Below are 13753 nucleotides of genomic sequence, written 5' to 3'. Positions count from 1 at the left end.
AGAACTGGAGACTAAGGTTTTTTAAAAATATGTAAGTGTGTACTTTGAAAGATCATAGTACACCCAAAATCTCTAAAGCAATTTGATGAAAAGAAGTTAATACTAAACCATCAAACCAAGAAAACCAAACCCAGTGCCGTCGAGTGGATTCCAACTCATAGCGACCCTACAGAACAGAGTAGAACTGCCCCACAGGGTTTCCAAGGAGCGCCTGGCAGATTTGAACTGCCGACCCTTTGGTTAGCAGCCATAGCACTTAACCACTACGCCACGAGGGTTTCCACTAAACCATCAACTACTTGTTATTCAATGACTACAGACTTTTTGCAGAGAAAATAACAAGATGTTGATTTCTGTGAAGAAAACGATGTTGTCAACTTCCACTTTAGTAAACCATAAACTCTTATAATGTAGTTGAAATAAATTGGGAAAAGGAAGAAGACAAGTAAGACACTTCAGTTCTTCCAAAAGCTATACTAATTCCTGATGTTTCAAAAGACTGGGTGCCTAGCTTTCAGATAAACAAAATTCCAAAAGAATATATGTAGGAAATATTCAATCAAAAACATAACACAACCTATAAGCAAAAAAAAAACTAAACCCTTAGCAATCACTTAAAACACCACACTAATTTTCCATTTTGTGTAAGTCACTATAAAACAGTAGTCCATTTATCAGGAATTACTTCAACTTAAATTTTAATACACACCTTGAATCAAACTAGAAGTTTACAGGTCTTTTCTGGGTTTCTATTGATTTGATTTAGGACTCCTATCTTGCTACATACATACACTTTTGATTTGAACATATCGTGAGAGAATTTTGGATATTGTTAGAAGTGATGCTAACAATTTCAAGAGAGAATCGTATCATGGGGATATGATTTTACTGCTTTATGTCCTACTCATGGTAAAAAAAAAAAAAGAGGAGAAATAATAATAAGAACAACAATAACAGCAGCAGCAGCTGCTCTGCCTATTTCACAAAACTGTTCCAAGGATTAAATGAGATAAAAATGAAAGAGTTCTTTAAAATTTGTTAAGTGCTCTCAAATATAAAATATTGCCAATACTATAAGTTGACCCATCCTGCCCTATGCAATCACCATTACCTCTAACTATTAAACAGAAGTTTCTTGTTTCTATTAAGCTTATCCCCCCAATATATCTTTCCTTTCTGGGAATACTGTTGGCCTTCTTTTCTGCCTACTCCAAAGCACAATTCAAATCCCATCTTCTTCATGGTCCTTTCCAACTTAGTAATAAGTCTCCATCCTGAACAGTCTTGTTACACTACATTGAAAAGCTTTACGAATAAATCATTTCACTTACAACCTGGCCGAAACACTTGGAAAGCAAGAACAAAATCACACAAGATACTACTAACCATGTGCTTGCTATTCACTCAGTGATTACTAATGATATTCATTTTTACAAATAATGTATTTAGCATTTATTACATTCAAAGCACTGAGGTGACAGTAAGAATACAGTGGTGAACATGACAAACACAGCTCCTAACTTCATGGGGCTAATATGTAGTGGATGTTATAGTTCTATCTTCATGGTCAACAGGTACTTACAAAGGTCACCTTCACCATTACTAAATTATCAACCTGTCATGAAAGCAAATGAATCTTTTTAAAAGGGCATCATGAAAAACATTTGATAATGTAGTACACAGTCCACATTTTCTCCCTCCTACATATATACTGGTGTGAGGGGTGATTTCCTATTTTTACAATTACTAAATTTTTTTTTTTTTTCAATTTAAAATTAGCCCAAAGGAAACATTAACTTTCCTATACTAGTAGTAGGAAACACTATTACTGAAAGTTAAATTATTGGTCCAACAGTCTCTCACGGATCCCTCTGCAGAAAGCATGACTTGCATTGTACTAGTGTGCCTTTAGACCCTCATCAATAATATCCCTTGGACTTTATAATTAACACAGATCTGGAATTAGGGAAAATGAACAGCTTCACCACTTAGAGCTATGTGAACTGTCTCAGTTTCCCGTTCTATATAAGTAATAATACTTAATGTTTATATTAAGCGTATATTCAACTTGTATTAAGTGTGTAGTACACAGAGAGTTCAACAGCACTTGGCAATTCTTACTATTGTACTTGGGAATAATTGTTAAATATTCATGGCAGTAAGCCAGCTTTTTCTGGGTAAGGACAGACTTTAGTATTAAGTTTATCAGTAAAAGAATGTCCTGTTCTACTCTTAAAACTTTTATCAATATGTATAAAATTAAAGAATATATTAATCTCAGATAATTTTGAGTAATATTATTCCATAATTATACCTTTAACAAGCCATATACAACCTTCAGGGTGATTTTTAAACACAAATTTAAAGAAAAAATTCTGGCAAGTCCTAAATTTGTTATTTACTTTTGTCAAACAACAACAGCTATGGGTATGTCTCTCAAATTACTGTTTACCTAATGGTGAGGAAAATGGATACAAATTCCTATTTTTTCTACTCTAAATGTACCACAGGCATTGACCTCCACAAGAATTGATAGTAAGAGACACTATTTCCCACAGCTAAAATCTCCAAAATCTTTAACAGGTAGAAAAGTCTATCAAGAATATAAGTCAATATGTAATTCCATTAATTTGAAGAGATGTGTTTCAAAAAGCATTTCAGTCGCAATTTCTGAAATTCAAGAATTTTCAGACTACGCTTGCATGTATATAAAATCAGGAGGCTCTCTCCACAAAGGCAAATTTAGGCTCTTGCTAAAAATAAACTCACAATTTTTCTGAGTAAATCTGTCTAAATATACTTTTTGTGACTAGGGGCTAAGGCTAATTGCTAAGCGCTTCTGGGCTCAAAAGAAACATAGCGTATAAATTCCAGTGTGCAATTATTTAAATCTCTTCAATGAACTTTTTCTCACTGCAATTTTATCTTTTCCCTCTAGAACAGTGGTTGTCAACTAGAGGTGATTTAGCTTCCAAGGTAACATTTTAACAATGTTTGGAGACAGTTTTGACTGGGGGGGAAGGGAGCTGGCGATTCTGCTAAATATCCTACAATGCACAAGACAACACAGAACAACAAAGAATTATTCAGTCCAAAATGTCAATAATGCTAAGGCTGAAATACTCTACTCTAGGTCCATCCTTAGTGCTGCTAATGAAACAATCCCTTCAAAGCTTCCATTGTTTTCTGCAAAAAGCTCGGGAAAGACGGCCACAGCAGGCACTGAAGGTGGCTATGAAAAATAGAAAAAAATCCCTGGCTGTGTGACATTGGGCAACTATTTGACCTAAGCCTCAGTTTTGTTCAGCTGTAAAATGGATGCATTAATAGCCATTACTTCAAACAGTTGTTGTTAGGCCTAAACTAGATAATAAATATAAGCACTCAACATAGCCTGGCACATAAGAAATGGTACTTAACAGTTACTATTTCTCACATCTGAGCTTTACACATGCTCTTTTCTCACTCAGAACAGTCTTTCTTATAATTTTAAAATTTGAAACTAACAGGCTTTAAAAAATAATTTGTTTACTGAAGCTAGTATCTGCACAACTATTAAAACATCCTAAAATTCTGCATTTATAAAATATACATGAACTTTCTTCAAACTGTTTTTATTTTCTTATACCATTTCCTATCTATACAACCCCAACAGCTAACATAGCTGATTAAAATTCATAGTAGTTTATCTTAGCCAAAATATTATTTCTATAATCAGAAATCTATACTCAAAAGAGAGGTGTGAAGTTTACAATCAATACTTATTTAAAACCACACACCTCAAATTCAAGATGCAATATCAAAATATATATAAACGCTGTTAAGTTTCTACTTAAAACATACATCTTCAAGAATTGAAAAACTGATCATACAAAAAGCATCCCAGTGGTGTGAATAACAACTTCTATAACCTCACTCATACTCTAATAAAGAAAATTATAAAAATTATTAAAAATATTTTAAAACAAAAAGTCATTGTATCTCCTAAAATGTGTTTTTTTTTATATTACATACATTTAAATTATTTTAAATTAAATATTTAGAAATATTTCAGATAGAGTAATTCAAGTAGTATTTGGGTGATGAATTATTTAGAAAATGAACACTAAATGAAGCTTAGAGAAAAGGAGTTCAAAAACAAACACCAACCAAAAATATAGTACAAAAACTCTCACACCTTAATAGTGAATCATTGGTTCGTTTTTAGAATACTGTGCAGGTGAGACAAAAACAAAAATAGGAAATAGACTCTAGGTGTTTCATAAGAAATGGATGACCAATAAACTGTTTAGCCTATATTTAGTTAAGTAACGTTAGTGTCAAACATATTTTTCCAAATACCAAATTTTCTAAGACTTTAAGACATTTTTATTTATTCTTTATTAACAGATAATTAATGTAACTGAGCAATTCAAAGTATACAACAGTTTCAAATATATAATTCTTTACTTTTTGGGATAAAGGAAGGGTGGTGGTGATGGTAGGAGTGAAGGAGAAAAATTACGGGCAAATCCCTACCTGAACCAACTGGAGATGAGCCAACACTAAGACTTTGTAAACTTCCATTCCTGAGCAATGTAGGAGATTTCTGAAGACTACAGCTTGTTACACTCCCTGCAGCTGATGCGACAGACGATGTTGGTGAAGCAGAGGAAACTGAGAGGTGAGAAATATTCTCTTGATTTTTGTTTCCTTTGGGTCTACCAGGTCCATGCTTACTTTGTTTATTTCCTTTTCTTTTCTTTTCCTTCACAGTTTCTTCTTCGATGCCAGAAGTTTGAGCCCGTTTATATCCTGCTGTAGGAAGGCTGGAATTACCCAAATCTCCAGGTGAATTTTCAAAGCTTTTAGGCTGTGAAATAACAGCTGAGGTTGAAGGGAGACCAATTAAGGAACTAAAACTATTTACCGCCCCTTCCTGGCTTCCAGACTCTCCTTTATGTACATCTTTGGTTGATGATGACTGTTGGGAGTGAGTGTAAGTGTCATTACGTAGATCTGAGTCTGTAAAGCTCAAGAAATCCTGGGGAGACTGTACTGAACTTCCAGAAGATGATTTTACACTGCCTGGAGTTCCTGAAAAACTGCCTGTAGTGAAAGAGAAAAAGGGGATAGGAAAGGAAAAAATTGGATGCAAAAATTCCCATAAGCAGCAGACATAATATAATCATCAAAAGAAGAGGTTGAAAATACATTATCAACTAGAAAAACTAGGACACACCACTATGTAACAAAGCTAGATTTGAAAAAGGTTATCACTGAAAACAAGTTTATTTATAAAATCATCTTAAGAAACAGTTATTTTAGAAGTATCAGATTAAATATTTAATCCTGAATTGCAAATGATACTTGTATAACTACTACAATACGGGTTGTGCTTTATCTAACCTACCTATCACCATAGCACCATTCCTCAATTCTCTCACAAGCCCCCTGTGTATACTTGACGAAGGACTGAGGAACAGCAAGATCTCCTTTGCCAGCCTTGCAAGGATACAAGACTACAATTTGACTGTACGTGGCATAGACAACTTCTTTTTCAAGTACTGAAGTTATGATTATTAAGGTTTCCAACATACAAAAAGAACCAAGGGATGTTTCTTAGGGTAGAAGATTTAACTTCAAGGCTTATCAGTGAGTGCTACTGTTTAGATGAATCTATCCCACCAAAACATGGATTTGATAAAATAATGATTAAATGAAACCTATCACCCAATCCACTTCCACCAGAGTTGCATAAAGAAAACAAATCCACCACTAGCATTCTGCTATTGCTTTTATGAAAAATAATCATGGGAAAGGCGACTTTCACAAATCTTTTTTAAAACTGCTAATTCTCTTCCACTCTGTAGTTTAAAAAACATTAATAGCCCACCATGTCAATGAGATTTAAAAACCACACGTTTCTTATTCACCTGGTAGGAAATTAACATGGCTAGGATGAAAAAATAGTTTGATCCACCATCCTATTTCGCCAACCCTTCTTCATGCTTGCAAAATGAGTACGAAGTGTTTAGACTCAGTTGTAACCACATTTATTATGCTTCATACACTAAACTATATCATCATATTTTAACTAATGTGTTTGGAAATAAAAGCTCAAAATAAAGTGTTTTACTGGAGTGGAGGGAAATTTCAAGCTAGCCAAGCGTAAATTTTATTGCAGAACACATTCGCAAGTAATCATATATAAAGCCATCTAAATATTTACAAGATATTTTTTCCTCATACACAATTTTTTTTTTTTTTTAACTAAAGGCTAAGCGTTTTGATTTTTGAATTTTAACCTCTTCCCAAAGGGTTTATTGAAAGAGCATTAGCAGTTTCAAAACTTAACTCATTTAAGGGTACGTGTGCTTTTTAATTTAAATATTATTTCTACTTCTTTTGGCATTTTCAGGCTATGGCTAAATAGAAAAACATACATATTAACAAGCCATTTATATTTTATTATTTACATTACATCAATCATTGAAGGATAGCTGCAATTTGCCACTTAATTAACAGCTATAAAGAAGTTCTTTATCATTCATTCTGATCTGTCACCATCTGTTTTTTTTCTACACTTTTTTTTTTCTACAGCTGGTGTTAAAAGCATACTACAGTGTAGCAAATACTTTAAAATATTTAGTAAATGCAATGCTTAACATACCTTTTTTATAATTCACATACTGCCTGCTATGAAAAAAATTAGACTAAGAAATCTCAAAATTCCCCACCTTCAAGTTCTAAAATTTTTAGAGACTATAACCTAAGATATGAAAACATAACACATTCTCTACTATGACTTAACGGAGGCTGTAAGGATTTTTCAATGTTGCCAAGTTCAAGAAAATAAAAGATTTCTCTTCTAAATGAATTAGTACTTCGCAGACAGATTAAAAGCTCAAAAATGCAATTTTCATAGTAGAAAACAGTGTCTTAATCATAAAGGAAGCATTGACTAAATTCCCCCAATATCACATTCAAGATGTGAATGGAATTACATTAAAAATTAATTAAGGGTTTATTATTTATTTTATTTTCCAAAATTCTGATAGAACAATAAATGTAAATTTTAGTAAAATACAACAGTAAATTTGGCATTTCATTTCCTGTCAAATTTTGTGTAATGGAAGGCAAAAAAAACCCCTAGGACTTGAAAAAATTCAAGCCCAAAATAACTGCTTGTATAAACTATGAGTATACTTTTAAGTAAGAAGTCAGCAGACTAAGTAATCTCTCTACAGATTCAAATTATAACCTGCTAGATTTTGGGTATAATTTTTATTATTGGCAGACACTTGAGTAGGGTTAAAGAAACAATTTTTCTCCCCATACTTACTCCAAGGAAGTCAAAGAAAAAAAAGAAAAGGCATTTATTATAAATTTTACTAACATATTTTTCTCCAGCAGTTTTTACTGTTACGTATCTCAAAATATTTATATGCATGTTAAAAAATGACACAAAGTAAAAACCTAGAACATAGCACTAACGTATTCTAAAGTTTACCTGAGTTAGTCCATAAAATAGGGTTGCTGTATAAAATATGGCATGCCCAGTTATTGTGAATTTTAGTTAAACAACAAATTGTTTTTGCAGTATAAGTATATCCCATGACATATTTGGGACATACTAAAAGATTATTGCTTATCTGAAATTCAAATTTAATTGGGCAGCCTGTATTTTACCTGCTAAGTCTGGCAGCCTTAAAATATATTATATATATAAGCTTAGCAAAATTCTACTTTAAGTTTTAAAATAAAACCATTATTAATCAACAACGATTTACTGAAATCTATGTAGATCCTCTCAGTACTATGTAGGTTACGTTGTACTCTTTGCCTACTAAAAATGTAAACCTTAACTATCTTAATTAATGTTTAATTGGAAAGGTAAATAAACATAACTCATAGAAAAGGATGACTGTTCTATTGAGCAGAAAGGAAAATTTCAGCTTTTATTGTTTTTCTCAATCTTAAACTTTATTCACATCTATTTAAACATTAAAAGCACAGTTCAACTTTGGATGCATAAGCAGAACATAATAAAGAAAACAAAGAACCCAGAAGCATTTTAACAAAATATACTGTTGAAGTAATCTTCCTCATCATTCAATAATCACAAATGATCCCTTAGTTATAAATAAAAGACAAATTCTTTTACAAAACTTAACTAATGTTGATCATCATCAGAACAAGTATTTTAGCTATAATTAATACCTTGCTGAAAAGGACTAGCTGCTGACACAGTTGTTCCTGGGTTTCTTCCACCACCAGGCTTTCTTCCCCTTTGACCTGAGCTGTGAGCTGAAGATTTCTTCCCTTTGCCCTCTGACCCTCTAGCCTCTGAAACATCTTTTCCACTAGAGCCATGGGCAGAGACTTCCTGGAAATTTGCATTTGTAAATCGTGCTGCGGTATCTTCCAAGCGCTTCAATGATCCTGACATGGAGTTGCTGCTAGTGCTTGTATAAGTCTAACATTTTGATTCAGAAAAGGAAGTAAAAGGAAAAAGAACTAGTTAAATTTTGGCTACTGAAAAAAAAAAAAAAAGATGGCAAATTAATAACAATAAATAATTACTGGACATCGTAAGATACCCATATGAAAGGTATGATTCTAAAAATAAGCCAGTCTACTTAAGAAAATCATTTTAAACTCTTAGTATAACTACTTTTCTTTAGAAAAATGAAGGCAATAGTTTTTAGTATGGCTATTTGAGTATCAAACTGCAGCAATTAGTAAAAGTACATATTAGTCATATTTATTAGATGAATAACAGTAATACTAGAAGTGTGCACTTCTCAGATAACACCATTTTCAGTAAGAACACACTACTTTCTAGACATGAAAGTAAACTGAGCTTTAGTGTTCAAGCACAGCAAAGTGACAATTTAGGAGAATTAGGGTGCTACAAATCCATACATAAGAGTTATAAGAGTAAAAATCTATTCAACAGCAACTCGTTAGCTTAGGATAGAGCAAGAATTTTTAAGGAATTCAGATGAGATCTACTTTTTAAAACTAGACAGATTGAAGCCTTTAAAACTGAAACCATATCTTCTAAGCTGAGAAAAAAGTATAATTCTATAGCTAAGATTTATAAAAATTAAACACTATGCCCCAAAACAGACTCAATCACCCACTTTATATATATATAAAAGCAATATAAAGATTTGTTTAAATAACTAGCTTCCAGTGTTCAATAATCATTTTTAATACAAAGCATGTCCAAAGAATGGCAAATGAAATGACTATGAAAACATATAAAACCAAAACCCACTGCCGTCGAGTTGATTCTGACTCACAGCAACCCTATGGGACAGAGTAGAACTGCCCCCCTCCCACAGAGTTTCCAAGGAGTGCCTGGTGAATTCAAACTGCCAACTTTTTGGTTAGCAGCCACAGCACTTAACCACTACGCCACTAGTGTTTCCACGTATATAGGTATACATTAGTCAACATGTTTCAAAATGCAATGTTTGTAAGATTCACAGGTCAAAGACATCTCTTGTTAAATTCCCTAAAGTATCTGAAGCACCTATGACAGTACCGGAACATAGCAAGCACTAAAATTTATGTTAAATGAATGAATAAATGAATGTTTTCCTAAAATATCTATCTAAAATCTCTGGTGTGATACAAATGAAAAACCTTAAAAAACACAAAACTAAAAATTCCCACATATATCCATTACTCAAAACAAACTATCAATACATTTAAAGACTGAGAAAGTGACACGGTAAAATCAGGATTCAAAATGGTTCAAATTTTCAGTAAAATTAATGTTCATAAAAGAGGAATAAGACACCAAATGTTCTGAAGACTAAATTTTTCAAGAAATACTTGCTCTCTGGTATACTCTCCCCTATCATATCACTACCAATGCCAGGTTTTCATCACCAAATACAAGAAACATTATCTCATAAAAACAAACTAATTACTAATCTGCTAAATTACAATTTACAAACAAGCACAAAAGGTTTCAAAGTGAGTGTGCGGGGGGCGGGGGGGGGACCCAAAATCTTAAATAACAAACCAATCAGATTTCAGTTAGGCTTCAAGGCATACTTTAGAAACATGAAACTTTTCCAAACTAGGCAGGTCAATTTGGAAACAACCCCACCACAGTTTTCAAATATTTTTACCCATAGCTCAATTTAACCCTGAGATTCTCTATTCCACTTATATCTGACTCTATACAGGGTCGCTATGAGTCTGAATCAACACAACAGCAATGGGTTTGTTTGGTTTTTTCCATGACCTAGTGAAAGTTAAATGTCACCTAAAGAAACACAATGATATTCTTCACTCATGTACATTGTTCATGTATCGAATGAGGGAAGGAGAGAGAACTAAACGGAGTACTACAAGTGGAAATACACTACTCACTTCTACATGCCAGTCTAAATTAGGATTAGTCAATTTTCCCATTCATTTAAAAGGATATCTTTGCTTTAGCCCCCAACACATAAATCTGTACACAAATTCAACAAAAATGTGACATCTGCAAGAAAAATAAGGTATTACAAAAAGCTATGAATGAAAATTCAGCAAATTTCAGTGGCAAAAATCATATTAAATAAATTTTTCCACACCTTCTAACCTTCAAAGAAGCCCTGCTAATGGCAGTGGTTAAACTGCTCGGCTGCTAGGCAGCTCGAACCCACCAGAAGCTCCACAGGATAAAGATGTGGCAGTCTGCTTCCGTAAAGATTTACAGTCTTGGAAACCCTATGGGGCAGATCTACTCTGGCCTATAGGGTAGTTATGAGTCGGAAATGACTTGATGGCAACATGTTTTGGTTGGGTTTGAGGGATCTCAGGGAAAAAAAGAATTTCAGCTTAAGATCCTAATGTTAAAAAACAAAAAACATTATACATAACACCAAAAAAAGGCCACATAAGTGTCACTAAATGAGAGAACTCTACATTAATTCTCTGTTTGAAAGTTAAGAATATTTGTTTCATAATATGCTGTTGAAGCAACATATATCCAACGCTACTGTGGAATACCATTATAATAAGCATAAAACTTAAAAGCAAGGAGCGGGCAAAAAGTAAGAGGAGAAGAAGGTAGGAGATAGCTAAAAGAGGCACAACAAGTAAGCCGAAGACTGAAGTCACAAAATCTGTTGTTTGCTTAGTCTGTTTCACATACTAAAATGCCTCTCCCAGTATAAGCATCTCACTGCTAAGTGTAATTCTAGTGCTTAAAATTACTTATTTTTCATGTAACTTGACCTATAAAAGCAAATCAAGTACTTCATTTGTACTCAGTTGAAAATGTGGTATTTTCTTCTAGTCCACAAAACATAAAACTGGATATCTGGACATATTTAGAGTCTCTAAAGTGGTGCACAAGACCAGGCAGTGTTTCATTCTGTTGTACACAAGGTTGCTGGGTTGGAACCTATTCGATGGCACCTGACAATAACAACAACAAAGTGGTACATAAGTACTTTGGTTTATACTGAGATTTACAGGCAACTTAAGGAATTTCTGAAAAGGGTGATTCTGAATATGTGTAATTTTTTTTTTAACTGGCTAACTACAATTATTAACCCTCAGATAAGATGCAACTCCAGTACATCAACTAAATAGCATTAATTGGGAACAAAAATTATTAGCTACTAAAAACAAAAATTTCAAATTAGATTCAGAATTACATGATGACTCTATAATAGGTAACCAAAGAAACAGCAGCAATGATGTGTATTTTTTAAAGGTCTGATTGCCTTACATTACTCTATAAGGCTTGGTCACCCACACTGGGGAGAAGGAGGCAAAGGGAGGAGAAGGCTTGGTCACCCACACTGGGCAGAAGGCAGCAAAGGGAGGAGGAGTAGTCAAAAACTGTGCCTTCAACCACCATGATGAAAGATAAATGCTGGTTATTATTTCAAAAATAAAATTATATACTAGTCAAATGTCTAAAAAAAGCCACAGATTTTTTCGCTCACCTTTAACTCTGAGAACACAGCACAGAAACTATCCAACATGAAGCACAGAGAAAATAAATACTTATTTAAAAAAAAAAAAAAACTCTGAAGAAATAGTAGCAGGAAAAATTACATTTTGGTGAAAACTATGAACTCACAGATCTAATAAGCTCAATTAACCCAAAGCACAAGAAACAGGAAGAAAAAATACATGAATGCACATATAATCAAACTGCTTCTTAATAAAAACCAGTGAAAAGAGAAATGTTAAAAGCAGCTAGAAGACAAAAAGATGCCTTACATGCAATGACACAAAATGAAGATGACAGCAGATTTCTCCTAGGAAACAATGCAAGCTAGAAAGCAAAAGAGCAAAATCTTTAAAGTACTAAAAGAAAGTAACTGTCAACCTAAAATTCTATAGCTAGCTAAAATATTTTTTTAAAAAAGACAAAATAAAGATTTTTTCAGATATAAAAGCTAAAGGAACTAATCACCGCAGAAAGGCACTACAATAAATGTGAAAGGATGTCCTTACACAGAATAAAAAATGCAGTGTGGATCTACATAAAGAAAGGAAAAGCACCAGTAATGGTTAACTTCGTGGGTAAATTGTCAAAGGCTTTTTTATTATTTAAATCTCTTTAAAAAAAGCAGTTGTGATTTAGAACAAAATTGAAAATATGAATTGTGAGTCTGTAACATATGTAAAAAAAGATTAAAATAGCACAAAAGCTAAAAGGGGAGGAATGAAGTATACTGCTGTAAAGTTCTTGGACTATCCATGAAGTGTTACACCACCATTTGAAGTTAGACTGACAAAATAAAGATGTATACTATAAGCCCAAGAGCAACCAATAAAACAACATAACAGTTACTGTCACCAATATCAAATCATTAAAAATACCCAATCTAAAAAATGCCAAAAAGAGAAAGAGAAATGATAAGCATATAAAAATCGATTGGTAAACATTAAATATAAACACAATGCTATCAATAATCACATTAAAAGTTAATTATCTAAATGCCCCAATAAAAAGGCACAGATTGTCAGATTGAGAAGGTGTAGGAAAGCAAGCTCTAAATATAAACTGCCTGTAAGAAACTCACTTTAAATATAAAGACACAAAGTAGAGTAAGTGAAAAAGAAATTAAAGTATGAAAAAAGAAATACACTAATGAAAAGAAAGCTGAATTGGCTATGTCCATATCAAAGTAGATTTCAGAAAAAGAATATTTCCAAGCGATAAAGGGGTCTCTTTATCAGGAAGATACAAAAAACTTAAATATTTCTGTACCTAATAAGGGATTTCAAAATAAATGAAGTAAAAACTAAAAAATGGAAAAAAGATACAGAAAATTCTCAATTACAGTAAGAGACACCTGTATTCCCTCTTAATAACTGACAGAACAAGTATAAATCCACTTGATGTAATTGACATTTATATAAAAAAAAAACCCCACACAACAGCAGAATGAATACATACTCTTTTAAAGAGCACACAGAACATTTAACAAATCTATATTTGGTGCCATAAAACAAGTCTCAATAAATTTAAAAGAATTTATATAATACAAAGATACTAAATCAGAAATCAGTAACAAAAACATATGTGGAAAACCACTAAATATTTCAAAATTAAATAATGTACTCCTAAGTAACCATTTTCTGGGTAAGTAATCCATGAATCAAAGAAGAAATCAAAAGGGAAACCAGGAGTTATCTTTTGAAACAAATAAAAATAAAAACACAACATATCAAAAAACTTAAAGCAGTATATATAGGAAAACTTATAGCATTAAATGCCTACACTAGAAAACGAAAAGTC

At 32.7% G+C, this 13753-nt stretch overlaps 1 protein-coding gene across 20 annotated transcripts in view; it reads right to left on the bottom strand.

The window, feature by feature from the left end:
• The window catches only part of MLLT10 (MLLT10 histone lysine methyltransferase DOT1L cofactor), a 308932-nt gene that overhangs the window by 80029 nt on the left and 215150 nt on the right, over positions 1–13753 (bottom strand). For all 20 annotated transcript variants that reach the window (XM_023548872.2, XM_064284905.1, XM_003410556.4 and 17 more), the window contains 2 exons: positions 8203–8458; positions 4519–5088 (listed from right to left, as the gene is read on the bottom strand). In XM_023548872.2, coding sequence (XP_023404640.1) covers positions 4519–5088; positions 8203–8458 — 826 coding nt within the window. The remainder of the gene's footprint in view (positions 1–4518; positions 5089–8202; positions 8459–13753) is intronic.

Source organism: Loxodonta africana, chromosome 4 (assembly GCF_030014295.1).
Source record: "Loxodonta africana isolate mLoxAfr1 chromosome 4, mLoxAfr1.hap2, whole genome shotgun sequence".
Lineage (NCBI taxonomy): Eukaryota > Metazoa > Chordata > Mammalia > Proboscidea > Elephantidae > Loxodonta > Loxodonta africana.
Note: the sequence above shows the minus strand (reverse complement) of the source record. Positions and strands in the feature narration are given on the sequence as shown.